At 39.5% G+C, this 22,741-nt stretch overlaps 4 protein-coding genes across 5 annotated transcripts; 1 reads left to right on the top strand and 3 right to left on the bottom strand.

Moving 5' to 3' along the window:
• Positions 1-7,079: 7,079 nt before the first annotated feature.
• On the top strand, positions 7,080-9,233 carry LOC110739823 (zinc finger MYM-type protein 1-like). The gene is made up of 2 exons (XM_021920307.1): positions 7,080-8,411; positions 9,162-9,233. Exons 1-2 carry the CDS (start codon positions 7,080-7,082, stop codon positions 9,231-9,233), a joined length of 1,404 nt encoding a protein of 467 aa, XP_021775999.1.
• Positions 9,234-11,585: 2,352 nt separating this feature from the next.
• Positions 11,586-13,013, bottom strand: LOC110739824. Its single transcript, XM_021920308.1, has 4 exons — positions 12,573-13,013; positions 12,339-12,482; positions 11,784-12,167; positions 11,586-11,687 (listed from the first exon to the last, which is right to left on the bottom strand). Exons 1-4 carry the CDS (start codon positions 13,002-13,004, stop codon positions 11,586-11,588), a joined length of 1,062 nt encoding a protein of 353 aa, XP_021776000.1. The 5' UTR covers positions 13,005-13,013.
• Positions 13,007-15,112, bottom strand: LOC110739766. Of its 2 annotated transcripts, XM_021920241.1 has the most exons (3): positions 14,866-15,112; positions 13,134-14,523; positions 13,007-13,094 (listed from the first exon to the last, which is right to left on the bottom strand). In XM_021920241.1, exon 2 carries the CDS (start codon positions 14,513-14,515, stop codon positions 13,832-13,834), a length of 684 nt encoding a protein of 227 aa, XP_021775933.1. In that variant the 5' UTR covers positions 14,516-14,523; positions 14,866-15,112; the 3' UTR covers positions 13,007-13,094; positions 13,134-13,831. The 2 variants fall into 2 exon arrangements, with proteins under 2 accessions (XP_021775933.1, XP_021775932.1); XM_021920240.1 differs by lacking the exon at positions 14,866-15,112 and having other exon boundaries at positions 13,134-14,617.
• A 3,974-nt stretch (positions 15,113-19,086) lies between these two features.
• Positions 19,087-21,463, bottom strand: LOC110739765. Its single transcript, XM_021920239.1, has 4 exons — positions 20,652-21,463; positions 20,091-20,612; positions 19,857-20,000; positions 19,087-19,685 (listed from the first exon to the last, which is right to left on the bottom strand). The coding sequence occupies exons 2-4, from the start codon at positions 20,520-20,522 to the stop codon at positions 19,254-19,256; spliced, it is 1,008 nt and encodes a 335-aa protein (XP_021775931.1). The 5' UTR covers positions 20,523-20,612; positions 20,652-21,463; the 3' UTR covers positions 19,087-19,253.
• Positions 21,464-22,741: the final 1,278 nt, after the last annotated feature.

The following is a 22,741-nucleotide window of genomic DNA, read 5'->3' on the forward strand; positions in this document are numbered from 1 at the left end:
ACATGAAAGGTACTCATCACTGGGTTTGGTTTTTAGGGAGACACAACCAGATGTCTACAATGATACTATAGGATCGTCCTCCAAATCAATAAATTGAGAAACCCGCTGATGTGCCCTCGTAGACTGAGAGTGACAACCCCTAGTGGAACTTCGAAAACGGCCTGGAAGTCCAAGAGAGCGAGGAGTGAATTTGGGAAGCTCCTTGATAGCATCATCAGGCAGCTCGAATTTGGAGGTTTCAGCAGTAGGAACAACAGGTTCCTTAACAGCAATAGAGGTACAAATACTGGTAGTACATAGCAGAACATGCTCAGCAGAAGTTGTGGGTTTCTCACCCACCACAACGTCAGTCTCAACCTCCATCTTAGAAGAAAAGTTCAGAACACTATCAGCAAAATCATCGACATTATCATTCTTTGGACCATTAAAAGCTTGTTTCTCTGGTTGGTTTACTTGGGAGGACTGAGGTGCCACCTAGCCAGAAGCCGCTGCACGGTCCTTCACAGAGGATGAAGTTCTCTGCGCCACTAACGCCTCAGGTCCTGAAGTAACTTCCCTCGGCCTGTTTCGAGGTTCTCGCTGGCTCCCCACAGTAGAAGAAGAAGGTTCAACTTCAGCCCTGCTAGGCCAAGCAAGTTCTGTAGGGATCACAATACCGAAGACAAATCTCAGCTCAGCGGGGGGTAAGCAAATTTCACCCTTTAAGGCGCTAGCGTGAACCTCTAGAGTGTAAAAAAGCTCAGGAGGGTTATCAAGGGTGGCAGTGATAAGATCCTTCCAATTGTCCAACAGACCGAGAATCTGTCTATCCAACTTGTCGTAACCTAAAATAAAAGGAAAAAAAAAAGAGCAACAACAGAGAAGATTATAAGACAAGGACAGATAAAAGTAAAAGAAAAAAAAAAGGCAAAAAAAAATAAGTAAAAAAAAATAAAAAAGAACATACCAGGCTCATGAGTCGCGCATGGCAGAAAGCTGCGCCTTGCCTACAATGTAAAGAGAGTTGGGCGCCAGATCTTGGGATACTTAGAATCACCTGTACCAGCTCCCTACAGCGCATCATAAGCCTGCGTCTCTCGATCAGTCTCAGAAGGAATGACAGTAACCCCAGCCATGTTAGTGCGAACGAACCTGAAGTTGCGCGGTACTACAAAGGACGAGGGAACAGATACCCAAAAGAACTTGCAAGTCCAGTCCTTAAATCAACTAAGCTTGGGATAAGACAACACTCTCCCTTCCTTAGGAGCCATAAAATACCAACCAGACTCAGAAGAGTTGGAGGATGTTCTCTTCAGGCTGATTAAGGACTTAAACAAGTTCAAAAAATTCAGGGTAACGCTGAAAACGCAAAAACTATAGCAGGCAGATCAGGGTGTGTAGGGAAGTAGGGTACAGCAGGGCGATGCAAAGATTAAAAGCGCAAAAAACCTTGTCTAAAGTTTGGTCCAAGAGGATTGTTGTTCCTAAGAGGAGCAGACAACTTTAAGCCCTCTGCAGGAAGAACCAGCCTATAACCTGGTCCAAACCCATAAAACATTTGGCCCACTGCCGCAAGGTCCAACCTCGTAGCATCCTGGAATCTAATGTGCAGTTCTTAGGACCATGGCACCTTTCGTCCAGATAGAAATCGGATTTCCCTTCCTCCACAGGCTCAACAATATAGCAAGGCTAACAAGAGACACATCAGGAGGATTAGCCTTAACCTCATCGGCTAATTGTTTATGGCGTATTGTGCGCATTCTCAAGCACATGACATGTAAGAGGGCAACTCCATTATAAGTGAGTTCCTACTCGCAATAAGGATCAAAGAAATCAGGGCGGGTCTTAGAACAAAAAGGGCGAAAAAGCGCTGTTGGCAACGGAACGACTACCACTCGACCCAGATTCAACTGGAGAGGTCGCAGCAGTACTCACCCCGCTCCGAGCAGGGAGTGTGTCACCCGTCATAACTACTTGCAAGGGAATGGGGGAGAGGCAGGAAAAGCAAAAGAAGTTTGCTCAAAACGCTCACCTGAGCGAGACGGCTCAGGGGAAGAAGCGAACTCGGTATGAACAGAAGGAGAACTCGAATTCTGACTGCCAGTAGCGTCAGACATCTTAAGATCTACAAACAACAAAAGGACCCCAAAGGACGAAGAAAATTGGGGAGTAAAAGCAAAATAAATTGCGCCCCAAAAGCAAATTTAAAAGAGACAAAGCAAGAAAAGAGAAAAAACTTGCAGAGAAGAAGCAAAAAAGCGCAGAAACAACAATGGGAAAAATAAACAGGAATAGTCAACTTCGAGGAAAAAGAATTTATCTTACGAAGAAAAAAGAAAAGAAATGCAATTGAGTACGCAAAATAAAAAGAAAGCCACAAAGGAAGTACCTTTTTGAAGAAAAACCACAAGAGTAAGGGCACAAGCAACAATGGCGGCACCAAAAGTCGAAAATGGGTACGAGGACTTTGAACTACAACCAAAGGCAAAAATAGTCCCAATGTAGGACAAAAAATTAAAGAAAATTAGCAAATACAGAAGAAAAATAAAACAAAACGAAGATAAATGAGGAAAAAGGGAAGAACATACAATAACAACAACAAGAGGCAACGATCGTTTGCAGAAAGGGTAATGGGGAGAAGGGAAAGGAGAGTGAAAAATATAAAAAAGGAAGATGAAAAGTGAGAATTGAAAAGGGGGAAGTAAAAAGGGGATAGTGAAATTAATGCAAGTGTTAATAGGCGGTTTAGTCAATCAATAAAACCAAACCGCCATGTCACTTCAGTAAAAATAAAATGACCCTCGGATGACTGACACGTGTCCCACGCATGCAAACAATGTTCCTGCCAAAAAAAATAAAAATAAATCATTTCTCAGACTTCAGTGGGAGTAATCGAAATTCCTCCCCGCAAGCTCATCATTTCTCAGATTTCATCGGGAGTAATCGAAATTCCTCCCTGCAAGCTCGTCGTTTCTCAAACTTCAGCAGGAGTAATCGAAATTCCTCGCTACTAAGTCATTATCCCTCCAGTGTTAGTAGGAGTGATCAACATCCTTTGACACAAAGATAATAATTCCCTCACACATAGAAACGGCCATCATCAGCAAAGTGGCAAAAAACTCTGTCTTCAACACTTTGTAGCATATCCTCCCAAGTCTCGAAATCGTATAAACAATCCTGAGACTTGAGAGGCTAGAGGTATGCAAGATTTCTTAGCCGGACGACCTGTTGGGCAATTACCAAAAAGGTTACACACTCAAAATAGCTGGCATGAGTAACCTCATACCACCTCTTGAGGGGCTAGTTGTATGGGATAGCTCCTGCTGAGCTATTCCCTCCCAGCTGAGCCCATTCAGAGGGACCACACTGTTTAGACAAGAGCCGGCATGAGTGACCTCATAACACCTCTTGAGGGGCTAGTTGTTTGGGAGAGCTCCTGCTAAGCTATCACCAAGCTCCCAGCTTCGCTCACGGGGTGCGCATTCACCGCTGGAAGAACAATCAAAGGGGCTCACCAGCCCGATAGAGCCAGCTCGTAAGCTGACCAAGTATGACTCTGCCCAAAGGAATCGTACACCTATAAATAAGGAACCAAGTACAACGGAAAAGAGGTTAGACACACAAGTTGTTACATACTCTTTATTTCTCTAAGTACACTTGCTCTCTCTAAACACATTCTAACTTAAGCATCGGAGAGGGGTTCCTCAAGCCACCCCCGAGGGCAGTCACGTGTGTTTCCTTGCGCAGGTTACCAGCTGGACCCAGCCTACCCCAGTCTGAACCCCTAGATACGTATCCAGAACAATATTATTGTCGATAGACGCCTTAGTGTGCAAGAGCGCAAGGCCTTTTATTGTTTTGATATTGATGAATTTGACTTGGGTGATGACCGCGTTCAGATAGTTTGTAGGGTGTGGGTGCCGAACGTGACGTACATTCTCGGCAACGCCCCTTTGTCTCATGTCGGTCTTTGTACGACCGATAGTTATGGTACTCACCTTGTGTCTTGGTGTTATTCTTCTCGTAATTACGATTCATGCATTTCCAAACGTTAGCCTTTATTTTCCTTTGATTAAACTTGTCTAACCATTATTGTATGCCTTTTCCAAGGGTTGAAAAGGTGGATAAGAAAATTCTAGGTCTATTTGCTGATGACAAAAGGGTGCTAAAGCGTCGACCGAAATCTCCCAAACCTAGCTACGATACCCTTAGCACTAATTACAGTCAATCCTCTGTACAAAATCCTAAGAGGAAAGATGAAGAAATGGCCGATGACACTGCCAGAAAAAGCACTAAACGCCTTGTTTCTCTTGCCAACAGGCAGGGCGGAAATGGTGGTGCTACCGGCTCGAGTAAAGAAGACAAGCAGGTTGCTAAGAGGAATGAGGGGCAGCAGAAACAGCAAGCCCCACAACATAAAGACTCGGTTCCCCAACAGCAAACTCATTCTCAGCTACAACAACTGAAACCACCGGATCCTACCAAAGAGCCATCCAAGAAGACTATGCCGATAGGGATTACGGTGGAAAATATTAAAGATTCTCCACCTCTCATTCAGCCTACAACAACAGTTCACTCTAAGCCACAAGCTAAGACTCATACCGGCTCTAATGTGAGTGCACCCGGTATTTTTTACCGGGCAAATCAGTGGATAGAGCGGCCATCAAGCAGGATTCCTTATGAGGTTGTAAGGAGATTCGTCGTTCCTGATTTGACGGAATTTCTCGTGACCGATGGCAGCCACAGATGGACGTATATCAAAATGAATCCATCTTTACTGACGATCCACTTCAGGGCGGTAACTTAGAATACCGGCTGCTCCATAATCTGGCTACTCCTGTTGATAAGCCTACTAGCCTTGTCGGCCCAGTTGCTGCGCAACATATGCATGATTTGATGAAGGTATCGTATCAAACTAATATGGTCACATTTCAAGTCAATCTTTAAGGCATGTCCTTTAATTGTATTTCTTTCCAACGCGATTGATCCAGAAAATGAAAGCTGACAAGATTGGAATCCAGCAGAGGGTTGTCAGTCGGTACTTAAAGTTTGCTGATTACATAGAGAGGCTTCAAAATCAATATGTAGGTGGATGGACCGCAGCTCAACGGTGTGTTGTTCAGGTTACTGGCTGGGGGCAACCGGATTGGGCTAGAGTTGAGGCGGCCTTCAACAGAAAAGCTCATAAGCATGCAACCGATTTTTGGCAACAGCAATTTGCTAATGAAGATCTGTTCAACGCTGAACCAGGTGGAGATGATGTCATGGTGGACCACAGCCTCCTAAACTCTCCAACGCCTGAGGAAATACAGGAACCTCAGGCTTGAAGGGGCGAGCAGTCATCACCGATATCATCTTGTGGCTCATTATGTGCTTGGGCCTTAGTGGCGGACCCACGTGTAGTCATAGTGGGTCCGCGGACAACCTATTATTTTCTATAAAAAAAAAAAACTAAGTATCAAGAGTTTTAGCTTGTAGTCTGGTGGTTTGTTCCCCATCCTACCACATATGAGATACGGGTTCGACTCCCATTACTCTCAAACATTTTTTTTTTTTTTGGGGCTTTACAACCTCATTTTCACAATTTCACGATTTAAAATATCCCCAAATCCCCAATTCCCCCAAATTGAAACCCTAAGTCTCAAAGTCACCCAATTACCCAAGCCACGTCGCCGTTCACCATATCGCCGCCTCGCCGGCAGCCCGGCAGCCTTTTTGTGCTTCTCCGACAGGTATGAGTGAGGCGTCCGTCAAATCGTCAATCCGTCTGTGAGTTTGTTAGCGTCGTGCTCGTGCAGTGGCTCCCCAAATTCGATTTTTTTGAGGTTAGTTTTAAACTTTTAATTTATATAATTACATTGCAATAAGATTATAGAGATTAGATTCTATATTTCTATATGAAATCATCAATTTAAATGTTTAAATCCAAATTATCAGTATGTTTAATATCACTATATCAGTGTGACAGTGTATGAGTTTTTTTTTTTTTTTTTTTTTTTGGGTGAAATTTTTTGATTTGATTAGTGCTTGATTATTTGTATGACTTTATAAAAGCTTGAATGTTATGACTTGATTATCGTCACTTGATTAGAGCTTGAATGTTGTGAATTTGTGATTTGTGAATGTGAGTTATGGCCGGATATTTGACCATTTGAGCCCTATTATAGACTTATAGAATTATTTCTGTTTAATTGATAAATGATAATAGTTTTCAAACTTGCTTATTAGCTATTGAGAATGGTGATTGCTAATTTGGAGATTTGGGGTTGAAGGGTGGACTGAAATTGAGGTTAATGGGCGTTTTTTTTTTATGATATTATTAGTTTTAATAACCTTGAGAGAACCCTACTTGTATGATTTATCTAATTCAACCTAACTTCAATTTCAGAATGAAAAGAAAAATAACTCAAGATATTTCAAGTTTTTTTACTAAAAAAGTGCCTACTCTAAATCCTCCCCCTCCAAAAAATGATCCTCCTCAACAAAATGATTTACCCTCTCAAGAAAGTGAACCAAGTACTCCTTTACATCATGCTACTGAACAACATTCTTCCCTATCTCACAATTTCCCTCAATATGAAGATGGGCAATCTTTTCCCCAAGGTGGTTCGGATCCTAGTGCTCAAATTGGTGAAGGAAGATTAAGTGCACTTGATATTATTAATCTTCCACAAGACCCCGGAAAAAGAAGAAGGATGTGTGATTTTCATCCCGATGATAGGGATTTAGTTCGGAGAACATACATTCAAAGAAAGCCATGTCAACCTAAAGATCATGTGTTTCCTCAAACACTTTTTGGGCCGAATAAAAAACGCCGATTTTGTGTTAAATGGTTTGATACTTGGCCAACATGGCTTGAGTATAGTGTTGAGAAAGATGATGCCTTTTGTTTCATTTGCTATCTGTTTAAGGATGGTAACACAGCGGGAGTGGATGCTTTTGTTAATGGAGGTTTCAGATCTTGGAATAGAAGAGACAAAATTGTAAAGCATGTTGGTGGACACAAGAGTGCTCACAATAATGCCGTGATTGCTATGAACTTTTTCATGAATCAAATGAGTAGCATTGCCACCGCTTTATCATAACAAACAGCGGAAACCATGAGTGCCTATCGTAAGAGATTGGAAGCTTCAATCGAAACCATTAGATGGCTATTGTTCCAAGGGTTGCCTTTTCGTGGTCATGATGAAAAGGAAAGTTCATTATCTAGAGGTAACTTTCTTTCGTTATTAACTCTTCTTTCAAACCATGATCCTGAGTATTCCAAAGTTTTTTTTAAAATGGCCCCTGGTAATTGTCAACTTACTTCTCCAAGTGTCCAAAAAGATATAATCAATGCTTGTGCTAAAGAAACAACTAAAGCAATATTAGAAGAACTTGATGGTGGATTTTTTGCTATTCTTGCTGATGAATCTGCCGATGTTTCCAATAAGGAACAAATGGCACTTTGTTTGAGATTTGTTAATAAAAAGGGGGAAGTGTGTGAGCGTTTTCTTGGTATTGTGCATGTTCCTGATACTAGTTCTTTGACTCTCAAAGCTGCTATTGAGTCATTACTCATGGAACACTCTTTAACTTTCTCTCAAGTTCGAGGTCAAGGTTATGATGGGGCAAGTAATATGCAAGGTTCAATCAATGGCCTTAAAACTCTAATATTGAATGAATGTTCTCAAGCATACTTTGTTCATTTCTTCGCTCATCAACTTCAATTGACACAAGTTGCACTTGCTAAGAAAAACTCAGATTGTGGTTGGCTTTTTGTTGACGTACTTGCACCTCTCTTGAACTTTGTGGGAGGTTCACCTAAGAGGAAAGAATTTCTTCGAGAAAAACAATGTCAAGGGGTTGTAGAAGCATTATCTTTGGGTGAAATTGAATCGGGAACTGGTTTAAATCAAGAACGTGGCTTATGTAGACCTTGTGATACTCGTTGGGGATCTCACTTTAAAACCATTTTGAATGTGCTTGATTTATATCCTTCAATACTTTTGTCACTTGATTCCATTGCAGAAGTATCTGATACACTTGATTCGAATAAAGCACAATCTATTACACACTTGTTGATGTCATTTGATTTTGTGTTTGTGGCACACTTGATGGTTGATATATTTGGCATTACAAATGCGTTGAATGTGGCATTGCAAAAACATGATCAAGATATTGTAAATGCAATGGTCATGGTTGATGTAACCAAGACTAGTTTGCAAAAGTTGAGAGATGAAGGATGGGATTCACATATGGAAAAAGTCACTTCTTTTATGGCTAAATATGACATTGAGGTTCCAAACATGGAGGGGCGATATGTGGTTCCTGGGAGAAGAATGTATAGAGGTAAAGGTCCACATGTGACTAATCTTCATCATTTTAGAGTTGAAGTTTTTCTAAGTGTCATTGATCTTCAATTACAAGAACTTGAAAATCGATTTCCCGAGGTAAGTAAGGAATTACTTGTGTGTATGTCTTGCTTTAATCCTGCAAATCGGTTTCATTCTTTTGACAAAAGAAAGTTAGTTCAACTTGCTAAATTTTATCCCGGTGAATTTTCAAGCTCTGAGTTATTATTTTTTGAACATTCACTTGAAAATTCCATTGTTGATGTTCGAAATGATGAGAGATTTTGGAATTTGAAAAGTCTAAGTGAACTTTCTACGAAACTTGTTGAGACGGGAAAGTTTGAAACTCATGACCGAGTCTACTTACTTTTGAAGTTAGTGTTGATTCTTCCCGTTGCAACGGCAAGTGTAGAAAGAGTATTTTCTGGAATGACGCAAGTTAAAGATAAATTGCGTAATAGCATGGGAGATCAAATGTTGAATGATTGTTTGATTACTTATCTAGAAAGAGATTTGTTTTACAATGTTAGCATGGATGATATTATACATCGTTATCAAAATATGAAAACTCGTCGAGAGAAATTGTAATAAAATTAGTACTTTTTTAGTTGTAATATGAATTTGAATTACTTTATGAAATGAACTTTTTATGTATTTTTTTTTTGTCCATCATTCAAGCTTTGACTATTTTTTGATATTTTATGCGGTCGGTGGACGATGATGGGATGGGACAACCTATTATTTAAATCCTGAATCCGCCACTGTTGGGCCTTATCAGCTTTGATGCTTTATTTTTGAATTTTTTGATTTTTTGATTTTATTTTATTTTTATCTTATGCTGTTTATCAGCATGTACCCTTTTTTGTAATGATGCCTGTCAGAATGTATATTTCTACTTTGATTAGTACTTTGCAACTTTGATTATGCTTACCATTATCATTGCTTATGTCATAAAAATGATGCTTCATAACAACTTATGTCATAAAAATGATGCTTTATAACAAGAGCGTTTTGCATTTGACCATGTGTACAATCTGCTCCCCCTTAGTGAGTGTACCTGCATAGCTGGTGCATTCACTACAGATTTAACACGTTAATAGCTGCATTTCCATTTCCGTTTTCAGCTTTTGAAATAGCCTTTTTATTCGAATATTTTATGGTGATTTTTTTTTGTAATCTGTTTTGGCGAGTGTGGATTACTATATCTGTCGTTTAAATGGTGGGCTACATTACCTTGATAGATTATTATATAGGCTAAATTAGAAAAAAAAAAAACACCTGTTAAAAGACCTAATTTTGTTTTTAACACCTTAAGATTTCGAAGTTTAATTATAACACCTGTTAAAAAATAAAAATTTTGCTTTCACCACCTAAATTGGAACAACGTTAGAGGATCTGTTAGCTGGGCCCACAATAACGGCTATTTTTTCCAAACTGCTTTATATAGTTACGACATCCTTCACTAATGTAGAATTGTTGAGCTGATTACACAAAATTGCTTCACATTTTGCGAATTCTGACTAACAAATTGGCGAAATTGTTTGATTTTACCATCATTGTTTGGGGGACGTAGATATCAAATCAGGTAATTTTGTCAATAGCACTTTAGAAACCCTAATTTATCTTTCAAAAATAAGGCGTAAATTAATCTATATGTTGTTGACTTAAATGCATAATTCAGGTCGTATCTGGCAATAGTCATGTAATTCGTAAATAGTTAGGGTTCATTGTGTGTTAATTGTGCTGTAATTTGCGAGAAAATGAAATTAGGGTTCATTGTAGAAATAATTTGGGGGTTTTGATTTGTAGGAGTGATTGTTTAATTCCCTTGGTTCAATTGTAATTTTTTCATAGTACGAATGGTTTTGCTTATTATGGATGGCAAATTGGTGCAGGAAATGTCTTCTACAAGTTTCTCACCTTCAAAGGAGAAGAAGTGAAAATGTGGTGTTCCCTTTGCAAAGCTTACCAGTTGGACAAGGGAAAACCCTGGTCGTAAGTTCAGAACATGCAAGTTCTACAATCCTGTAACTGAGAGCAGAGGTTGTAAAGCATTTGAATGGGTGGATGAACAAGATGGGACAGCCTGGCAAACAGAGGTGATCAACAATTTGTTGTTAGATAAGAAACTGTTGAAGGGGGAAATTAGTGATTACAAGAGGGAAGTTGATTATCTTGGTGGACAGTTGAGGTGTTTGCTGAATGAAGTGGACAGGCTGAAAATGAAATGCAAGGCTTTAAACTCTGACAGGAACAAGATGAACAGAGAGATGCATGGAAGGAATGCTAGATCAGATCACTCTGTTCTTAGTCTTGCTGTTGGGATTAGTTTGGTCATATTAGTGATCCTTCTTATTAGGGGGTTTGTAATGCATTAAGTATAACTTGTAATGCTAGTAATTGCATGAAACATTAATATGGTAATGTAATGATTTATAAGTGGCAGTACCTAAGTAGTTGATATTGCATTTAAGTTGTTGATCAAATTTGTTGTTGCAGTGCCTAACAAAATTGGCTGGTAAATCCTTAAAGCAAAGTATTAATTTAACAAAACAGGATCCTTGTCCTAAACCCAAAAGTAAAGCTACAAATATTGCAACTGATTGTTCAGAAAATACAACCAACAACTAAAGTTCAGAAAAACAATTCAAACATCATTGTGTCAGCCCTCCTTGTCTGGAAGTCAGCAGCTTAGCCCTCCTTGTCTGCACTCCAGTAGCATTGGGTTCAGGTTGGCTGGAAGAGGGGGTGGTGTGATGCTTGGCTTATGGCTGCCCTTGTTGACTGTGTGAACCTTTCCTCTTACTCAATGGTTCACAGCCAGGTTGCTCTTGGGGAAAAGTCCTATTCCCAATGCTGTTTGGACCAGCCCCTATTGCACTCTGTTTATTAAACACAAATACCAATAAACAAGTATCAACATCCAATTTCATCACAAATTTTAAAAGAAAAGTTACAAATCCAACAGCATACCTTCTTAGCAGCTTTGATCTCCCTCTTCTTCCTTTGCTCAACTACCCAAGGTGAATTTAAAGGAGGCCTTCCTGCAGTTCTCTGCTCAGTTGGTTCAGGTTCATGTGTGCCCTTGCAAGTCTTGGGATAGTGGCCAAATCCACAACAAATCCTACACTAACTTTTCCTCCTCTTTCTTCCCTGCTCCCATCCTGTTGCAGATGTTCCCTCCCCAGGTTCCAGCTTCCTCTTCTTCTGTTTAGGTCTTCCAGGCTGCTGTTTGAATGCTGGTGAATGAGGCTCTCTCATGTTCACTCTCTCCTAATGCTTTGGGCCTGGCATAGGTTGAATTGCAGGCTCATATGCTGCTCTGTAAGTGTCCATAGTGTAATAGGGGTGGACAAACTGCTCAGCATCAACCCTCTGATCCATTATGCATGCAAATGCATGAATACATGGGATGCCTGTTAATTACCAGTGATTGCAGGAACAAGACCAATTTGGCAAGTCAACTAGAACCTGGTCATCATTCAGCTGCACTTCATAAGTGTCATCCCTGGCAGCTTCAATTATGCAATTCCTAGCCACATAGCTCATCCTCTGAAATAGCTTATGCACATATGGAGTGATGTTGGTTGTGATTTCCTTGGAGTCCTCCCACTTCTCATTATTTCTCGTCATCATGTACCTCCTCATCCATTCCATTTGGGTGAGGATAGGTTTGTCTCTTGCATCTCTGATAACAGAGTTGAAAGTCTCACACATGTTGTTTAGTAACATGTTGGACCTGCAACTGTCACTGAATGCATGTCTGCACCAGTGATGAGTGGGGATGTTCTCCAAATAATTGTAAGCATCCTCATCAAGCTCCCTAATCTGTTGCATGGCTATCTGAAACTCAACCTACAACCACAACAGGAACATTATCATGAAAGAATAACATACACAACTGTTGTTGCTCTTATTTTGCTTTTATACACAACAGGAACATTATTACATGAAGTAGGTACATGAACAGGAACAATATCATGCATTTACTTATTCAAAATAATTTAAGGTCACCTAGAGACTTACAAATGTTGTTGCTCTTGCAGCACTCCAAAAGAGCTCTTTGAAAACTGATCCAGTGAACTTCAACTTGAAATTTGCCCAAATGTGCCTAACACAGAACCTAGTCTCTGCATTAGGCACAACTTCAGACAGAGCTTCAACCAGTCCCTGTTTAACATCATCAATAATTACTTGTCACACTTCAAACAATAAAGAACAGGACAGAAAATAAGACTACAATAATCAAAACAATATTACCTTCTGCCTGTCTGACATGAAGGTGAAGCCTGCCCCATATGCACTTCCAATGCATTGCATCAAGGATTCCAGAAACCAGACCCAAGTCTCCCTGTTTTCAACCTCACAAGTTGCCCAAGAAATGGGGTAAATGCTGTTGTTCCCATCCTTGGAGACTCCAACTAAAATCTGGCTTGGATAACCTCCTTTCAAGTGGCAGCCATCCACCCCTATAATTGGCCTACAACCCTTCAAGAACCCATCCTTCAAAGGCCTTAAACAAATAAACATCCTCATAAACAAGGGAGGCTCAGGCTTTTCAATGCCATCAATCACAACATTACAACTAGACCCAGGGTTGTATTTCATTACAGCCTTCCCATAATCCCATACCCTAGCATATTGCTCTCTTGTTGAACCAAAAATGTTCAACTTAGCTCTACATCTTGCCATCTAAGCCCTGTAGTAGGTCACTTCTACCCCCAAGTCATGAAGCACCCTATCCTTGATTTGCTTAACCTTCCATGATGGGTTAGTTCTGAACTCCTCAAGATACCTCTCAGCAATGAACTCTGTTGTGACCTTCTTGTTCTCCCTGCTTCTCACACATTTATGCTCCAACTTCATGGTTTTTATTTGCCAAGTCTGTTGTCTTTTTAACTTAGTAGCATGGATCTTGAAACTACACTTCACTCCACCCCTGCATATACACAAAGGCATCCTACTTGTCTTTGTGTCAAACTTGCACCCACACCTATTCCTACACTGAATAGTAATCCTAGTACTATCATTGTGTAAAAAATAGTACTCATACCTATTCTGTATGGCATGCACTCTTAAAGCTTTCCTCAACACTGTAGCATTGCTAAACCTAAGCCTATGAACAAGTACAACAGGCTTTGAGAAGTCAGATTTGTCATTAAACCATGGACTTTTTTCCTCTTCATCAGATGAACCATCCAAGCTCCTTAGGTCATCTGATTCTCCCTCAATTTCTTCTTGTAGTTGTACCTCATTCACATCCAAGTTATCTGTCAACCTTGCCTTTGGATCCTTGGAAACCCCCTCATCATGTACATCAAACTGCTTCCCAAGACTTCTTGTTACCTTAGCTAAAATTTCTTCAGAATTCTGCACAAACCACCTCTCATCCCCACTGTCATACTCCTCCTCTCCAGGCTCCCAAGTTATGTCAATCTCACTCCCATCACTTGAAGAAAAATCATCTTCCCTCCCAGTCTCACTGCCCTCACTACTATCCTCAAAAATCAATCATTTGCCTACAGATTTTTTTTTCCCTTTCCCTTATCCAACACCTTCACACTGCCAGAACCCCTTTCAAGCTTAGCTTTACCCTTTTGTTTCGCCTTACTCAACAACTTCCCTTTACCAGGAACCCCCTTAATCTCAGCAGAAACCCCTTCAACCCTTTCTATCCCCTGTCTAGATATAGGTTTAGGAGATTCTTCACCCTCCCTCACCTTAGGTTCATTTTTGTTAATTCTTGGGCTCTTCCTAACTAAAGCAGGCTTACCTGAACTTTTCTTCCCCTTTCTCTCAGCCTTTACTGGAGTGGACTGGGCCTGGATCTCATGTATGGGCCTTAATGTTTCATTAGCAGTCACAAATACTTCAACATACCCTTCCCCATTCACTGTCTCCAGCAGCCCCTTCACTTCCTCTTCATTTACTAACTCCCTTCTCCCTGTGTTAAAGGTCCTACCTCTTTCTTTATACCAAAGTCTGTAGTTAGGTGGGACATGGACATTAAAGTTCACAAACCCATGCACAGCAGCTACCCTCAAATAATGCAAATCTATCTTATCCACTACCACATCCCTCCTCCAATAACATAACCCACCACACCAACAAAGCAAATGCTTTGATTTTGACACTTGTTTAGTAACAAAAGCACCCCCTACTCTAAATACTATATCAATTAATCCATCTTCGTTGTCGGCCATTTTTCTACCTAATAAACAAATGCAAAGCAAATCAATAAAACCCAACATAGCTAACCCCATTACACAGTCAACCGCAATACTTTAATCAATAAAATCAAACATATTTAAACCAACACAATGACAAACCAGTCAACAGTCAATAAAATCAATGATTTAAACTAAATAATTCACAGATTACACCAAATCATACTTAATTTAATCAAATTCAACTTTAATTACAAATTAACCCATTTTACTGTTCTTAGGGTTCCTAATTTTTTTTTCCCAAATTACCCTACTACACCCACACAAATGGCATAATGCAGCACACAGTACTTGTTGAAAACTACTTTAAAGGGTTCGAAAGGTACCTGTATTGGAATCTTACTCCTGTTGCTGTCAGAATCCACGAAAAAGTCCAAGCTTTTTGGATGTTGGAAATGGCTGACGGAATCTCGCTGACTTGTTTCGCTCCAATATTGACACCTCCTCTTCCAACTCAATTTCTCAATCACAACAATCAGTATAGGGTTTGAATGTTCGCAGTAATTTTGGTTGTTCAAGATTTGCAGACGAAATTCAATGAAGCAAAATTAGTTGGGCGGTAATAAATGATAGAGAAGATAAATTCGAATTGAAGGGGATGGAATTTGGAGGGTAAACGACTATGTGGGCCCCACCAAAAAATTCCGTCACAGTTTCTGTTATCTGGTTTGACACAAGTTGCACTTGCTAAGAAAAACTCAGATTGTGGTTGGCTTTTTGTTGACGTACTTGCACCTCTCTTGAACTTTGTGGGAGGTTCACCTAAGAGGAAAGAATTTCTTCGAGAAAAACAATGTCAAGGGGTTGTAGAAGCATTATCTTTGGGTGAAATCTAATCGGGAACTGGTTTAAATCAAGAACGTGGCTTATGTAGACCTTGTGATACTCGTTGGGGATCTCACTTTAAAACCATTTTGAATGTGCTTGATTTATATCCTTCAATACTTTTGTCACTTGATTCCATTGCAGAAGTATCTGATACACTTGATTCGAATAAAGCACAATCTATTACACACTTGTTGATGTCATTTGATTTTGTGTTTGTGGCACACTTGATGGTTGATATATTTGGCATTACAAATGCGTTGAATGTGGCATTGCAAAAACATGATCAAGATATTGTAAATGCAATGGTCATGGTTGATGTAACCAAGACTAGTTTGCAAAAGTTGAGAGATGAAGGATGGGATTCACATATGGAAAAAGTCACTTCTTTTATGGCTAAATATGACATTGAGGTTCCAAACATGGAGGGGCGATATGTGGTTCCTGGGAGAAGAATGTATAGAGGTAAAGGTCCACATGTGACTAATCTTCATCATTTTAGAGTTGAAGTTTTTCTAAGTGTCATTGATCTTCAATTACAAGAACTTGAAAATCGATTTCCCGAGGTAAGTAAGGAATTACTTGTGTGTATGTCTTGCTTTAATCCTGCAAATCGGTTTCATTCTTTTGACAAAAGAAAGTTAGTTCAACTTGCTAAATTTTATCCCGGTGAATTTTCAAGCTCTGAGTTATTATTTTTTGAACATTCACTTGAAAATTCCATTGTTGATGTTCGAAATGATGAGAGATTTTGGAATTTGAAAAGTATAAGTGAACTTTCTACGAAACTTGTTGAGACGGGAAAGTTTGAAACTCATGACCGAGTCTACTTACTTTTGAAGTTAGTGTTGATTCTTCCCGTTGCAACGGCAAGTGTAGAAAGAGTATTTTCTGGAATGACGCAAGTTAAAGATAAATTGCGTAATAGCATGGGAGATCAAATGTTGAATGATTGTTTGATTACTTATCTAGAAAGAGATTTGTTTTACAATGTTAGCATGGATGATATTATACATCGTTATCAAAATATGAAAACTCGTCGAGAGCAATTGTAATAAAATTAGTACTTTTTTAGTTGTAATATGAATTTGAATTACTTTATGAAATGAACTTTTTATGTATTTTTTTTTTGTCCATCATTCAAGCTTTGACTATTTTTTGATATTTTATGCGGTCGGTGGACGATGATGGGATGGGACAACCTATTATTTAAATCCTGAATCCGCCACTGTTGGGCCTTATCAGCTTTGATGCTTTATTTTTGAATTTTTTGATTTTTTGATTTTATTTTATTTTTATCTTATGCTGTTTATCAGCATGTACCCTTTTTTGTGATGATGCCTGTCAGAATGTATATTTCTACTTTGATTAGTACTTTGCAACTTTGATTATGCTTACCATTATCATTGCTTATGTCATAAAAATGATGCTTCATAACAACTTATGTCATAAAAATGATGCTTTATAACAAGAGCGTTTTGCATTTGACCATGTGTACAATCTGCTCCCCCTTAGTGAGTGTACCTGCATAGCTGGTGCATTCACTACAGATTTAACACGTTAATAGCTGCATTTCCATTTCCGTTTTCAGCTTTTGAAATAGCCTTTTTATTCGAATATTTTATGGTGATTTTTTTTTGTAATCTGTTTTGGCGAGTGTGGATTACTATATCTGTCGTTTAAATGGTGGGCTACATTACCTTGATAGATTATTATATAGGCTAAATTAGAAAAAAAAAAACACCTGTTAAAAGACCTAATTTTGTTTTTAACACCTTAAGATTTCGAAGTTTAATTATAACACCTGTTAAAAAATAAAAATTTTGCTTTCACCACCTAAATTGGAACAACGTTAGAGGATCTGTTAGCTGGGCCCACAATAACGGCTATTTTTTCCAAATTGCTTTATATAGTTACGACATCCTTCACTAATGTAGAATTGTTGAGCTGATTACACAAAATTGCTTCACATTTTGCGAATTCTGACTAACAAATTGGCGAAATTGTTTGATTTTACCATCATTGTTTGGGGGACGTAGATATCAAATCAGGTAATTTTGTCAATAGCACTTTAGAAACCCTAATTTATCTTTCAAAAATAAGGCGTAAATTAATCTATATGTTGTTGACTTAAATGCATAATTCAGGTCGTATCTGGCAATAGTCATGTAATTCGTAAATAGTTAGGGTTCATTGTGTGTTAATTGTGCTGTAATTTGCGAGAAAATGAAATTAGGGTTCATTGTAGAAATAATTTGGGGGTTTTGATTTGTAGGAGTGATTGTTTAATTCCCTTGGTTCAATTGTAATTTTTTCATAGTACGAATGGTTTTGCTTATTATGGATGGCAAATTGGTGCAGGAAATGTCTTCTACAAGTTTCTCACCTTCAAAGGAGAAGAAGTGAAAATGTGGTGTTCCCTTTGCAAAGCTTACCAGTTGGACAAGGGAAAACCCTGGTCGTAAGTTCAGAACATGCAAGTTCTACGATCCTGTAACTGAGAGCAGAGGTTGTAAAGCATTTGAATGGGTGGATGAACAAGATGGGACAGCCTGGCAAACAGAGGTGATCAACAATTTGTTGTTAGATAAGAAACTGTTGAAGGGGGAAATTAGTGATTACAAGAGGGAAGTTGATGATCTTGGTGGACAGTTGAGGTGTTTGCTGAATGAAGTGGACAGGCTGAAAATGAAATGCAAGGCTTTAAACTCTGACAGGAACAAGATGAACAGAGAGATGCATGGAAGGAATGCTAGATCAGATCACTCTATTCTTAGTCTTGCTGTTGGGATTAGTTTGGTCATATTAGTGATCCTTCTTATTAGGGGGTTTGTAATGCATTAAGTATAACTTGTAATGCTAGTAATTGCATGAAACATTAATATGGTAATGTAATGATTTATAAGTGGCAGTACCTAAGTAGTTGATATTGCATTTAAGTTGTTGATCAAATTTGTTGTTGCAGTGCCTAACAAAATTGGCTGGTAAATCCTTAAAGCAAAGTATTAATTTAACAAAACAGGATCCTTGTCCTAAACCCAAAAGTAAAGCTACAAATATTGCAACTGATTGTTCAGAAAATACAACCAACAACTAAAGTTCAGAAAAACAATTCAAACATCATTGTGTCAGCCCTCCTTGTCTGGAAGTCAGCAGCTTAGCCCTCCTTGTCTGCACTCCAGTAGCATTGGGTTCAGGTTGGCTGGAAGAGGGGGTGGTGTGATGCTTGGCTTATGGCTGCCCTTGTTGACTGTGTGAACCTTTCCTCTTACTCAATGGTTCACAGCCAGGTTGCTCTTGGGGAAAAGTCCTATTCCCAATGCTGTTTGGACCAGCCCCTATTGCACTCTGTTTATTAAACACAAATACCAATAAACAAGTATCAACATCCAATTTCATCACAAATTTTAAAAGAAAAGTTACAAATCCAACAGCATACCTTCTTAGCAGCTTTGATCTCCCTCTTCTTCCTTTGCTCAACTACCCAAGGTGAATTTAAAGGAGGCCTTCCTGCAGTTCTCTGCTCAGTTGGTTCAGGTTCATGTGTGCCCTTGCAAGTCTTGGGATAGTGGCCAAATCCACAACAAATCCTACACTAACTTTTCCTCCTCTTTCTTCCCTGCTCCCATCCTGTTGCAGATGTTCCCTCCCCAGGTTCCAGCTTCCTCTTCTTCTGTTTAGGTCTTCCAGGCTGCTGTTTGAATGCTGGTGAATGAGGCTCTCTCATGTTCACTCTCTCCTAATGCTTTGGGCCTGGCATAGGTTGAATTGCAGGCTCATATGCTGCTCTGTAAGTGTCCATAGTGTAATAGGGGTGGACAAACTGCTCAGCATCAACCCTCTGATCCATTATGCATGCAAATGCATGAATACATGGGATGCCTGTTAATTACCAGTGATTGCAGGAACAAGACCAATTTGGCAAGTCAACTAGAACCTGGTCATCATTCAGCTGCACTTCATAAGTGTCATCCCTGGCAGCTTCAATTATGCAATTCCTAGCCACATAGCTCATCCTCTGAAATAGCTTATGCACATATGGAGTGATGTTGGTTGTGATTTCCTTGGAGTCCTCCCACTTCTCATTATTTCTCCTCATCATGTACCTCCTCATCCATTCCATTTGGGTGAGGATAGGTTTGTCTCTTGCATCTCTGATAACAGAGTTGAAAGTCTCACACATGTTGTTTAGTAACATGTTGGACCTGCAACTGTCACTGAATGCATGTCTGCACCAGTGATGAGTGGGGATGTTCTCCAAATAATTGTAAGCATCCTCATCAAGCTCCCTAATCTGTTGCATGGCTATCTGAAACTCAACCTACAACCACAACAGGAACATTATCATGAAAGAATAACATACACAACTGTTGTTGCTCTTATTTTGCTTTTATACACAACAGGAACATTATTACATGAAGTAGGTACATGAACAGGAACAATATCATGCATTTACTTATTCAAAATAATTTAAGGTCACCTAGAGACTTACAAATGTTGTTGCTCTTGCAGCACTCCAAAAGAGCTCTTTGAAAACTGATCCAGTGAACTTCAACTTGAAATTTGCCCAAATGTGCCTAACACAGAACCTAGTCTCTGCATTAGGCACAACTTCAGACAGAGCTTCAACCAGTCCCTGTTTAACATCATCAATAATTACTTGTCACACTTCAAACAATAAAGAACAGGACAGAAAATAAGACTACAATAATCAAAACAATATTACCTTCTGCCTGTCTGACATGAAGGTGAAGCCTGCCCCATATGCACTTCCAATGCATTGCATCAAGGATTCCAGAAACCAGACCCAAGTCTCCCTGTTTTCAACCTCACAAGTTGCCCAAGAAATGGGGTAAATGCTGTTGTTCCCATCCTTGGAGACTCCAACTAAAATCTGGCTTGGATAACCTCCTTTCAAGTGGCAGCCATCCACCCCTATAATTGGCCTACAACCCTTCAAGAACCCATCCTTCAAAGGCCTTAAACAAATAAACATCCTCATAAACAAGGGAGGCTCAGGCTTTTCAATGCCATCAATCACAACATTACAACTAGACCCAGGGTTGTATTTCATTACAGCCTTCCCATAATCCCATACCCTAGCATATTGCTCTCTTGTTGAACCAAAAATGTTCAACTTAGCTCTACATCTTGCCATCTAAGCCCTGTAGTAGGTCACTTCTACCCCCAAGTCATGAAGCACCCTATCCTTGATTTGCTTAACCTTCCATGATGGGTTAGTTCTGAACTCCTCAAGATACCTCTCAGCAATGAACTCTGTTGTGACCTTCTTGTTCTCCCTGCTTCTCACACATTTATGCTCCAACTTCATGGTTTTTATTTGCCAAGTCTGTTGTCTTTTTAACTTAGTAGCATGGATCTTGAAACTACACTTCACTCCACCCCTGCATATACACAAAGGCATCCTACTTGTCTTTGTGTCAAACTTGCACCCACACCTATTCCTACACTGAATAGTAATCCTAGTACTATCATTGTGTAAAAAATAGTACTCATACCTATTCTGTATGGCATGCACTCTTAAAGCTTTCCTCAACACTGTAGCATTGCTAAACCTAAGCCTATGAACAAGTACAACAGGCTTTGAGAAGTCAGATTTGTCATTAAACCATGGACTTTTTTCCTCTTCATCAGATGAACCATCCAAGCTCCTTAGGTCATCTGATTCTCCCTCAATTTCTTCTTGTAGTTGTACCTCATTCACATCCAAGTTATCTGTCAACCTTGCCTTTGGATCCTTGGAAACCCCCTCATCATGTACATCAAACTGCTTCCCAAGACTTCTTGTTACCTTAGCTAAAATTTCTTCAGAATTCTGCACAAACCACCTCTCATCCCCACTGTCATACTCCTCCTCTCCAGGCTCCCAAGTTATGTCAATCTCACTCCCATCACTTGAAGAAAAATCATCTTCCCTCCCAGTCTCACTGCCCTCACTACTATCCTCAAAAATCAATCATTTGCCTACAGATTTTTTTTTCCCTTTCCCTTATCCAACACCTTCACACTGCCAGAACCCCTTTCAAGCTTAGCTTTACCCTTTTGTTTCCCCTTACTCAACAACTTCCCTTTACCAGGAACCCCTTAATCTCAGCAGAAACCCCTTCAACCCTTTCTATCCCCTGTCTAGAAATAGGTTTAGGAGATTCTTCACCCTCCCTCACCTTAGGTTCATTTTTGTTAATTCTTGGGCTCTTCCTAACTAAAGCAGGCTTACCTGAACTTTTCTTCCCCTTTCTCTCAGCCTTTACTGGAGTGGACTGGGCCTGGATCTCATGTATGGGCCTTAATGTTTCATTAGCAGTCACAAATACTTCAACATACCCTTCCCCATTCACTGTCTCCAGCAGCCCCTTCACTTCCTCTTCATTTACTAACTCCCTTCTCCCTGTGTTAAAGGTCCTACCTCTTTCTTTATACCAAAGTCTGTAGTTAGGTGGGACATGGACATTAAAGTTCACAAACCCATGCACAGCAGCTACCCTCAAATAATGCAAATCTATCTTATCCACTACCACATCCCTCCTCCAATAACATAACCCACCACACCAACAAAGCAAATGCTTTGATTTTGACACTTGTTTAGTAACAAAAGCACCCCCTACTCTAAATACTATATCAATTAATCCATCTTCGTTGTCGGCCATTTTTCTACCTAATAAACAAATGCAAAGCAAATCAATAAAACCCAACATAGCTAACCCCATTACACAGTCAACCGCAATACTTTAATCAACAAAATCAAACATATTTAAACCAACACAATGACAAACCAGTCAACAGTCAATAAAATCAATGATTTAAACTAAATAATTCACACATTACACCAAATCATACTTAATTTAATCAAATTCAACTTTAATTACAAATTAACCCATTTTACTGTTCTTAGGGTTCCTAATTTTTTTTCCCAAATTACCCTACTACACCCACACAAATGGCATAATGCAGCACACAGTACTTGTTGAAAACTACTTTAAAGGGTTCGAAAGGTACCTGTATTGGAATCTTACTCCTGTTGCTGTCAGAATCCACGAAAAAGTCCAAGCTTTTTGGATGTTGGAAATGGCTGACGGAATCTCGCTGACTTGTTTCGCTCCAATATTGACACCTCCTCTTCCAACTCAATTTCTCAATCACAACAATCAGTATAGGGTTTGAATGTTCGCAGTAATTTTGGTTGTTCAAGATTTGCAGACGAAATTCAATGAAGCAAAATTAGTTGGGTGGTAATAAATGACAGAGAAGATAAATTCGAATTGAAGGGGATGGAATTTGGAGGGTAAACGACTATGTGGGCCCCACCAAAAAATTCCGTCACAGTTTCTGTTATCTGGTGGTGAAAGCAAAATTTTT

The sequence above is a fragment of the Chenopodium quinoa genome, unplaced genomic scaffold, assembly GCF_001683475.1.
Source record: "Chenopodium quinoa cultivar QQ74 unplaced genomic scaffold, ASM168347v1, whole genome shotgun sequence".
Taxonomy (NCBI): Eukaryota; Viridiplantae; Streptophyta; class Magnoliopsida; order Caryophyllales; family Amaranthaceae; genus Chenopodium; species Chenopodium quinoa.

Excerpts from the sequence above, each read along its gene's own strand:
- LOC110739823 (XM_021920307.1), top strand. The coding sequence starts at position 7,080 with ATGAGTGCCTATCGTAAGAGATTGGAAGCTTCAATCGAAACCATTAGA. Across the intron at positions 8,412-9,161 it reads TTGAAAATCGATTTCCCGAG|CATGTACCCTTTTTTGTAAT; the intron begins GTAAGTAAGGAA and ends GCTGTTTATCAG.
- LOC110739824 (XM_021920308.1), bottom strand. The coding sequence starts at position 13,004 with ATGGCAAGATGTAGAGCTAAGTTGAACATTTTTGGTTCAACAAGAGAG. Across the intron at positions 12,483-12,572 it reads TCATGTCAGACAGGCAGAAG|GGACTGGTTGAAGCTCTGTC; the intron begins GTAATATTGTTT and ends GATGTTAAACAG. Across the intron at positions 12,168-12,338 it reads CTGCAAGAGCAACAACATTT|GTTGAGTTTCAGATAGCCAT; the intron begins GTAAGTCTCTAG and ends TTGTGGTTGTAG.
- LOC110739766 (XM_021920240.1), bottom strand. The coding sequence starts at position 14,575 with ATGGGGTTAGCTATGTTGGGTTTTATTGATTTGCTTTGCATTTGTTTA.
- LOC110739765 (XM_021920239.1), bottom strand. The coding sequence starts at position 20,522 with ATGGCAAGATGTAGAGCTAAGTTGAACATTTTTGGTTCAACAAGAGAG. Across the intron at positions 20,001-20,090 it reads TCATGTCAGACAGGCAGAAG|GGACTGGTTGAAGCTCTGTC; the intron begins GTAATATTGTTT and ends GATGTTAAACAG. Across the intron at positions 19,686-19,856 it reads CTGCAAGAGCAACAACATTT|GTTGAGTTTCAGATAGCCAT; the intron begins GTAAGTCTCTAG and ends TTGTGGTTGTAG.